At 39.3% G+C, this 9,704-nt stretch overlaps 1 protein-coding gene across 1 annotated transcript; it reads right to left on the bottom strand.

Moving 5' to 3' along the window:
- Positions 1-1,826: 1,826 nt before the first annotated feature.
- On the bottom strand, positions 1,827-8,728 carry fdx1 (ferredoxin 1). The gene is made up of 4 exons (XM_060860386.1): positions 8,207-8,728; positions 5,469-5,593; positions 5,141-5,270; positions 1,827-2,890 (listed from the first exon to the last, which is right to left on the bottom strand). The coding sequence occupies exons 1-4, from the start codon at positions 8,374-8,376 to the stop codon at positions 2,785-2,787; spliced, it is 531 nt and encodes a 176-aa protein (XP_060716369.1). The 5' UTR covers positions 8,377-8,728; the 3' UTR covers positions 1,827-2,784.
- Between the last annotated feature and the right edge of the window lie 976 nt (positions 8,729-9,704).

Raw genomic sequence — 9,704 nt, 5'->3', positions numbered from 1 at the left:
TTTCTAATGGTAACAAAATATAATAAAGTACCACGATAAATCGGTCAGAATTTTTTTTTTTTACTTCTAGACACTTTATCCCCCCCCCCTTTTTAATGGATATAACTGTCCTTTAAAGGAAGTACTTCAACAACCTTCTCAAATACTTGAGACTCTGCCAAATTCCATCTTACCTAACTAACCTGCTGCTGAACCTTTGAACCGGCCAGATGAGACACTCGCCGTGAAGCTTTGTCAAAATATTTGTGGTGATGCAGTAGACGTATGTCCTTAACAAGCCTTAAACATTTTCCACTTGAACATTTCACACCATGGAAGCAGTCTCTGTGCTGAGTGAGATGTTAAGTTTAACGGTTAGAGTCGGGTCAATTTTGCTTTCTTGTTTTTGTTCGTGTTACAAAAATCTTCGTTTAGGGGTCGTCCCTTTTTCTAAAGTGACTCATGAGCAAAGTGTAATAAGGGTCTTGATCGACGGCTGCTCTGAAATCCTGAAAACTCACAACATTTACTGCACTAACTCAGGATGTTAACTCAGTGTTTTTAACTTAACACATTTTACAATACTTTGAACTTCTCATGTTCTAAAAGACAAAAAATATCTGCTTCGGTCAAACATTTAGACCTTTGTGAAAATTGCTGACGCTCAACTAAGCTCCTTCACCCCCAGCGCCTTATGCATTCATGAAAAACATACATACCTTTCCCATTAAGTTACTGGAATCTTCTATACCACTGTTTAGCCCAGTGGTCTTCACTATTTTTTTCATGTGAGCCACACTGATAGGACAAAGTCAATAGGAGAGCCACTTTCACCGCAAAGTATGCCAAGTTATTCAGTCTTCGAGTTGCGGATGATGCCATGCTCCCCATCAGTTACCTCTTTTGTCACTGTCACATTGCTTTGTTGCTGTTCATTTTGTGCGCGGGATTGTTTGATAAGAAATCGATCCATTTTTTAGTCCGCGTGTACAGTAAACACAAGTTGTTAACTAGCATGAAACACAAACTAGCTTCTGACAGGCCGCCAAAAACTGGCTATTGCGCAGAACGCAGAGAGTCAGTGACGAGTCAAATAATATATATAAATATATTTATATATATAAATATATATTATTATTTGTAATAGAGCACATTCATTTTTCTATGCTTCCCTGATTGTTTTTAATGTTATTTAAATGAAAAATAAATTTTAACCACATGATCACATCACCGTATTATTTACTGCCATGCGAGCCGCATATTAAAGCTTGGCGAGACGCCGGAGGCTCGCGAGCCGCGCAGTGAGTAACACTGGTTTAGCCTATTTACTGTCAGACACGTGTTTTAATATTGATCGTTCTCATAATGGTTCTCAAGATATATGATGTCAAAACGTGATCCTAACACGAGGACAACAAACCATCCCCATCCCTATCCCCAACCAAAAACAATCCCTTTTTCAAGCTGTCAGCAATTTCCAGTTCCTAGCTGTTCTGAACATCCAGCAGCGTTCACCTGCCTGTGTTAACGCATTAACATCTAAGCTTGCCTTCAAAGCTGACATTTTCCCTTCACAGAGTCACTTCCTCTTTCATGCAAGTCTCAGTATGTGGCAAGTGACCTATGCAGACAGAGAGAGAGGATGAAGACAGTGATCGTTTCACTCCCACGATTCAAGCCGTCTTTAAGACTTTTCATCTTCTAGTTTAAGTCAGATTCTCTGGCTCAGAAGGTTCAGTTTTTACTGTTCAAGTGTGAGCAAACACAGTAATAGATATAGTGAGCCTCACAACCTATACAGTGGGGTAAATATTACTGTTGTAAAAAACACAAACTACACAAAAAACTTGTTTATTTATTATTTAATTAAAACATAGCTTTCGTATAAGATCGTTTCGAGATGTTGAATCGGTGATCGTCGTACAGTTTGGGTTAGTCTGGCACTAATTGTTTAATACACTATAAAGTGGTGAATCAATGTCAAAATAATTTATGAGAAAATCCACTGTATGCTATAACAAAGCATCTAAAATCTAAAATCTATAAACTATGGTGACGTGTAAGTGAGTAATATTAACAAACCAAAATGTCAACTTCAACACAAAACAGAAAGAATCGATCCTTATTGATCATCATATAGTGATCATATAGTGATCGACAGTGATAAAACACTGTCCATCACTATCGAAAAAGCTACGGATGTTATTCTGGTAAGAAGTCATTCTTCATTTGGAATAACTCATAACCTTTGGATCCTTCTCTGCATTCGCAAACTCATGTGTGCACAAAACATACAGTTGATAAAGTAACATCATATGAATGCTCAAATGAAGCACATCAGTGAAAGAGGCTCATATTTCCTCTTACTGTAAACATGCTGCAGTTCTCCAGTGTCCACAGTCTCTACTTTTGTCTATTTTCTGTTTTGGTTTGTTAACATATTTTGCACTTACAACGCACCATAGGAAAATCTCTCATTTTACAATCTTAAAAAGATCGTATTTTGTTGTGGATTGGATCGAAACTACTTAGTCAACATACGAAACGTTCACAGAATTTATAGCACATTTTGATGATCCGTCGTTATTGTCAGAAAGACGTTGATAAATTGATCACAGTCTCCATGCAGCTCTGTAAGTGAGCTGTTAAACTACATCCAGTGCTGTAGCCATGAAGGAACTGGATAAATTTCAATCATGCTCTTCTGGACCTCAATCAATACAATCACGCAAAAGTTTTGCCTTTTCTTATGATCAGGTTACATCGGTTTATGGTAGGTAAACAGGCACAAGGTGGATAGAGAAATTAGGCAGAGCCATCGGACTGTCTGATGTCTGCAGAGCTCTCCGGAACACGCACAGTCATGCCATCCAGAGCTTTTGTTAGGCAGATCTGGCAACCCAGTCGAGACCTGTAGAAGAAAGAAAGGAAAAAGTGAGAAAGTGTAATAGAAGTTTGTGCATTCCAGTTATGATCTGAGGATTAAACCATAAGGGTTATAAGCTAGAATGGTTTAAATACACAAGATTTTGACCCACATGGTTATATTATCCAGTCATTACACTGTTGCACAAGTGCCAAAGAAACCTGGTCTTAAAATGAGACATATGTAGCACACTGACACTTAAGTATCTATTAGTACAGATAAATTAGATGACGATGAAAATGAATAACTTCTACAGTTTTCAGTGAAAGCGCCTTTAATAGAAATGTATTACTTAAATGAGAACTAGCTAGCCAGCTAGTCAAACGTGCCATAAAGTGAGTGTGGCTACTTCAGGATCGGTTTCTGTAAGTAGAGCAAAAATGAACCCAACAAATGCTGTCATATTGTGTCTGAAATAGCGCTTACATGAATTCATTTCTTGGTTATAAATCTTCTGCATACAAGCAACATCATCCTCGCAATCGTTATTAGTTATCCCGAATATCTACGGCAAGTTAGTTTATGCCTCGTGTAATAGTGAGTGAGACTTATTCAGTGCAATAAGTTCTTAACCTCAAGAATCTTTGCCCTTTTGCTAAATTTTAATCTGCACCGATCACAAATTATTATGGAAAAACTTCAGGCCAAATGTAAGACCAGTAAAAACAACAACAAATGCAGCCTGGCAAAATCCCCAATATTAGCAGCTGGCATTAAGCTTTAATCCGTCTGCTATACTGTGACCTTCTTATGGCATTACAGACCAGATCATGTGAATGCGCTCAAAGCCTGGACGTGAGACCTGTAAAATGTTTTCCGGTTTTAAAAGGTCTTCCCTGATGTTTGGTTTGCTGTTACATTTACTATAGAACTGAATGACTTGGGACTATTCCTTATTCCTGACCTGATTTCGTTGACCTGATTTTTTACACAAAACCATTAACTACTGTGTATTTAAAAGCTTCTATATGGACCAGATTTACTCAATCAAAAATGTAGAATCAATTTTCAAAAGACGTTAACAGAAGTAAATTGTATTTTTATTCATTTATTTCTTCTTCATTTTGGTATTTATCATTTCTTTCTATAGTTCCTTGTAGTTATGACAGTCAGAGGGCTGTTATTCTCACGTACTCAGACCTTCAGGCTGAAAGCAGAAGCTTTTATTGGTCAAGGACTGTTCCAGAGGGCATCTGACTGACATATAAAGCAACCGATCACAGTTGCTCACAGTTCGTTTTGTTTTGTGTCATGTTTAAGGGCATGGAAAAGTAAAATCAATGTCCCTACAAAAACAGACCAGTGTGCAAACACAGATCGTTCATTTAAGTTAGTTGTGCAAATTAATGAGTCTATACTGTGAACTCATTTAAAAAACCCAGCGTTTAGCAGATCCTCAGGAGCGCACATCTGACAATGAGCTATGGCATAAAACAAAGCTTTATTACATGATTCCCCTTATTCGCTGTAACCAGTGACCTTACGCTGCACCTCAATGCTGACACTTTTATAATTGTGGCTTGTTTCTCCAGTTGGGAAGGGAAGCGATGCATGCTTGCTCTGAGATGAGTGTTGCTGTGATTAACATGGCTGGCATCAACGGGATTTGAAATTGCAGTCTCCAGAGAATGGGTTGTGCAACTCAGAAGCTCACCAAGTTGCTTCTGTCCCACTTCTCTGCTGGACCAGTGCTCTACTAGAGTTGCCCTCACTTTCTGCAACTAACCCTAGTCCTGCCCTGCAAAATCTACCTCTGTGCAAAATCTACCTCTGCTTGTAACCTGGAACAGATTCTGCTTTGTCTATCATGTTGAAATCTTTCTGCATCATGATCTTTAACAAAAGATGATTCTTAGTTAATGTAGTCTAAACATAGGTATAGGTCTAACCAGAGCACCACGTCATTTCCCCTTAATCTTCCTTAAGCCTTCCACGTTTAGCAAAAAGCCTGAAGTGGTTAGTTCTCCTGAACTCTGAGGATCTTCTAAAGCCAGTTTTACCAACAGTGTACAAACCTGTAACCTTGTATATGTGTTTGTATACGTGCATACTTATGGTTTACGTCATATTGTCATCACATGAAAACTACAGCCATCATACACACACACACACACAGTGAAAAGGCAATTATAAACCAGGCATAAAGTTAAAGGATCCTGTGGCAAATGAGGATTGTGTCTCTAATGTTAAGACGTCACAATCTTTTCAGGCAACTAAGCAGCAAAGGAAACGTACGTATCTGTTAGACCGTAGGCAAGATCGAGCATATCCATTTCCTCGTCACTAATTGGTCCGAGTTGTTTATATGTCTCCTCTTCGAAGATGAGATGACACGTGGAGCAAGCTAGAGTTCCCTCACATGCTCCTGGAAGAAATGATGTATAATAATTAGAAACTCGCCTTTATTAAGGCCCTCAATGTGATGCATTCTCTGGATTCCTCTTGCTTATTCCCTTTCCCTATTTACTTAAGTACTTAAATGCTAATGCATATTCATTTGAAATGGTTATTTTCTACTCACCCCAGTTATAGAAACAAGTGCCTAAAAATGTGTTAAACTCACCATAACCATCGAAGTCAAGGTCTTGTTGAACAACAACATCTAATAGCGTGTCACCAGGGGAAGCCTTGACTGTAATCTTTTCTCCGTCACGATTGATGAAATTGACGGTCACCTTGTTTTCCGCCCTAGTGTCAAGAAGAGAAACAAGTCATGCTGCACTATCAGTGTCATAGTTCCCTTATTGGTTCTACATGCCAACATTGACAGTATGCTGCCCTCTTCTGGCTGTGAATGCATAACAAACTGAATGATCTCTACAAGGTTGCTGTTTTAAGCCATTGTATGATGGGCAGCAGCTTCAGTCCTCCTCCAAGACAAATGCAAGACAGCCGCCAAAGTGTTTATACCTGCTACTCATACAGCATCATAAAATGCATAAAAGGGACTGCTAAATGTCCTGTTAACAAAAGCCCATGTTTGTTTAAATTAAACAGTGTAAACCATTTCACTGCATGTGTAAACTTGGCATCAGTGACACCTTTCATGAAGAATAGACCAGTATCCTTAAGCAGTATTACATAATTTACATATTTATACATGTAACAGCATTATGTGTAACAATAACGTGTCATAGAAAATAAAACATTAAAAGTTTATACATTTAAAGAGTTATTGATGATTGTCTATTACTAATCATTAGACTTTTTACTGCTGTTGCGAATAAAACGGCAGTTTCTATGAGAAATTTTCCAGTTCCATGAATTTCTAAGAGAAAAAAATTCACGTTAATATATGAACAATCCTCCCTGAATGACCAATCCCTGAATAATAGTTCGCCAGTGCAAAATATTATGACTAAACAGTAAGTTGCTTTTTTGTTGGTTTAAACTGTATTTGTCAACATGTCTGTCTACAGTTTCCTAAAATTCCCACAATGCCGACTGCCCGCTTGCTTATCATGGCACCTGTGGGCACACTTTAGTCCTTCTTCAGTGTGTCCTGCTCTCATACGTCCTCATTTGTATACTCTGCTCAAACATAATTCCTTCCGAAGCTTCATCTTCTATTCTAATACTGCCATCAATGCTACTGTGCTTGTCATGTCACTCATCACTGACAAGCTGAGCAGAGTTTCTAGTATAACTCCATTTGTAGCTGCCCTGAATTCTGAGACTTCTATTCTAATGTTTACTGTCAGCACTTTTACATGGGATTTCTTATTAACGAGATTGAACATCCAAGAAAAAATGAGGAAAAACTAGGAAAAAAGTGAAACCTGGCCATTAACCTTTAATAGCTCTGTGAAAATTGTTCTTCCAGTAAACACTACTACATCTTCCTTAATAACTGAACTGTACTGAGCACAACAAACACACGTACGTATGGTCTGCACAGACCTACACCAAATATACACACTTCCAATATATATACATCAAACTGTTTACATGCTGTTTTTGCTCTTTGCACATGCTGTCTCACATTTCAGTCGTTTGCTGTTTTGCACAATCCTTTACAATATCTCAGGTAACTGCTGCTATAATACTAATGTGTTCATTCCAGTATTTCTGCACATGCAATATTGTTGAACATACAGTATTTACACTGGTCAGCTCTGTTTCTGTTTACTGTCTTTTGTGTATTGTCTTGTGTCTTGCACTGTCTTGTTTGTCTTGTGCCCTGCACTGTCTTGTTTGTCTTGTGCCCTGCACTGTCTTGTTTGTCTTGTGTCCTGCACTGTCTTGTTTGTCTTGTGTCCTGCACTGTCTTGTTTGTCTTGTGTCCTGCACTGTCTTGTTTGTCTTGTGTCCTGCACTGTCTTGTGTCCTGCACTGTCTTGTTTGTCTTGTGTCCTGCGCTGTCTTGTTTGTCTTGTGTCCTGCGCTGTCTTGTGTCCTGCGCTGTCTTGTGTCCTGCGCTGTCTTGTGTCCTGCGCTGTCTTGTGTCCTGTGCTGTCTTGTGTCCTGCGCTGTCTTGTGTCCTGCGCTGTCTTGTTTGTCTTGTGTCCTGCACGGTCTTTTGTCCTGCACGGTCTTGTTTGTCTTGTCCTGCACGGTCTTTTGTCCTGCACAGTCTTGTTTGTCTTGTCCTGCACTGTCTTTTGTCCTGCACTGTCATTTGCACTTTATGTATCTAGGACTAACTTACTAAGTCCTTAGCTCTGTCTGTGTTCTATGTAGCACCATGATCGTGGAGAAACGTTGTCTCATTTCACTGTGTACTGTAACAGCTATATATGGTTGAAATGACAATAAAAGCCTCTTGACTTGACTTCTTGCTCTTAGCTAGTGACGTCACCACATCACCTTTTTTTCAATACACTTTAATTCATTCTGGGTGAAACAGTTGTCCAAGGAAATCATGTAAATGCTTTAAAGAACCACGTAGTCAATCATTCAACTTTATCTCCTGTATCTCCTCAAGTTATCTATGGTTCAAAGATAATACAGTCACGTTGCAGCACAAAAGCTCTCTCCATCATGGTCAAAACGTAAATAAATACACACCTTTCAACCTGCCAGTCCAATATGTTACTCAATAGCTGTTTATTAACATAAGTCATACATAATAAAGCTAATAATTTGTCTTGCTAGCTCAGAATTACCAGTCAAAGTCAAAGTCAAAGGTCGTATCTCAAATAGACGACCGCTCCCTACCTGAGTAAAATATAGAGCGTGTATTAGTCGACGGCTCCTGCGCCCTATCTAGTGCACTAGAATACAATAAAGAGGCATTTGGGATACAGCCGAATAAACATTAGCGTCTATATTAGTTAGTTACACGTTAAAAATGTCCTTTACCTGAGAGGCTGCACGACATTACAGGATGTTATGTCTCTTTTACTCGGCTCGGATAGTCTGTTCAGGGAAGAGAAAGTTTTCGAAGAAGTATTGGCACCCCTTGAAAGTATCCATGAGCTGTGAGAAAGTCTTAACCCGATTAATCTCCTCGCTGCCGTAGAAAAAGACATTGTTTTTAAACGATTAAACGCTATACGTGCGATTTAAAAACAAAAAGTTAGCGTCGATTTTCGATTCAACCCCGAGCGAATGTGAGAAACTCGTTAGCACTGGATGTGTTAGCACTGCTAGCTAACGTTAGGGCTCAGAGTGCAGAGAGCGGCTCGAGTTGCCTAACAACGTCGTTGCATAACAATAAAGAGTCGACGCTTTTCACCTATAAAACAGGGTCTTAAAAAATAGATCACGAATTGCTCGGATTTTTTATGTTTTTCCTTTGGCATCAGAAGCGTCACTATTTTTCATAACACATTATAGACGTGAAATAAATTAACTTCAAGGTATTTCCTGTTACAGTTGATTGGCGCTTAGGTACAACCAATCAGAGATGGTTGTAAGATTTATAGGCGGGATTTTGTGCAGCGTTGAAAACATAGAGTACGATATTAACGTCAGGTTCATCCAATGAATATCCGCACTCACGCTTCCGCCCCTGTGGGGATCTGTGTTGCCAGATAGAAGATTTTAAATTCTGAACTACTATATTAAGCTGACTTTAAATGGCCATTATAATGTTACGCTAGATGCTTGAATCGATCATATATTAATAAAAACACACGTTACGAAGCTTTTAAATATTTTTTCTCCCAGCTAATTAAGCTTGTGGGTCATTTAGTGCGGCGGGGATTTTAAACCAATCTGGCTTTTGAGATTTATAAACATGCAGTGGCAGAAATTGACCCCTGAATCTTGTACAATAGGCTACATTCAGGGGTTATTAAGCTAAAGGGGATGATTACAGGAAATATTGCAAATGTAGCCTAAGGACACGTTTTAAAATGTCTAAATCCCACATTTAGGCCTTTAGGTAAATGTACTGCAGAATAAATGAGCTGTATATACTGTGGTTGTTATGTGGTGCTTGTTTTACTTGATGCAATTTGTCTATTAAGAACCTCTAAATTAATTAAATCATATTTTTAATTGGATTTTATTTTGTTAATCAATTTTTAAGCAGGGGCACGGTGGCTTAGTGGTTAGCACGTTCGCCTCACACCTCCAGGGTCGGGGTTCGATTCCCGCCTCCACCTCGTGTGTGTGGAGTTCGCATGTTCTCCCTGTGCCTCGGGGGTTTCCTCCGGGTACTCTGGTTTCCTCCCCCGGTCCAAAGACATGCATGGTAGGTTGATTGGCATCTCTGGAAAATTGTCCGTAGTGTGTGTGTGAGTGAATGAGTGTGTGTGTGTGCCCTGTGATGGGTTGCCACTCCGTCCAGGGTGTATCCTGCCTTGATGCCCAATGACGCCTGAGATAGGCACAGGCTCCCCGTGACCCAAGG

Source organism: Tachysurus vachellii, chromosome 24, assembly GCF_030014155.1.
Source record: "Tachysurus vachellii isolate PV-2020 chromosome 24, HZAU_Pvac_v1, whole genome shotgun sequence".
NCBI classification, from domain to species: domain Eukaryota; kingdom Metazoa; phylum Chordata; class Actinopteri; order Siluriformes; family Bagridae; genus Tachysurus; species Tachysurus vachellii.
The sequence above is the reverse complement of the archived record's forward strand: the minus strand, read 5'-3'. Positions and strand labels throughout refer to the sequence as shown.

What these genes read in the sequence shown, in the direction of transcription:
- fdx1 (XM_060860386.1), bottom strand. Translation starts at nt 8,376, where the DNA reads ATGTCTTTTTCTACGGCAGCGAGGAGATTAATCGGGTTAAGACTTTCT. An exon ending in AATGTCGTGCAGCCTCTCAG is followed by an intron (nt 5,594 to 8,206) that starts GTAAAGGACATT and finishes TCTTGACACTAG; the next exon opens with GGCGGAAAACAAGGTGACCG. An exon ending in GCCTACGGTCTAACAGATAC is followed by an intron (nt 2,891 to 5,140) that starts GTACGTTTCCTT and finishes TTTCTTCTACAG; the next exon opens with GTCTCGACTGGGTTGCCAGA.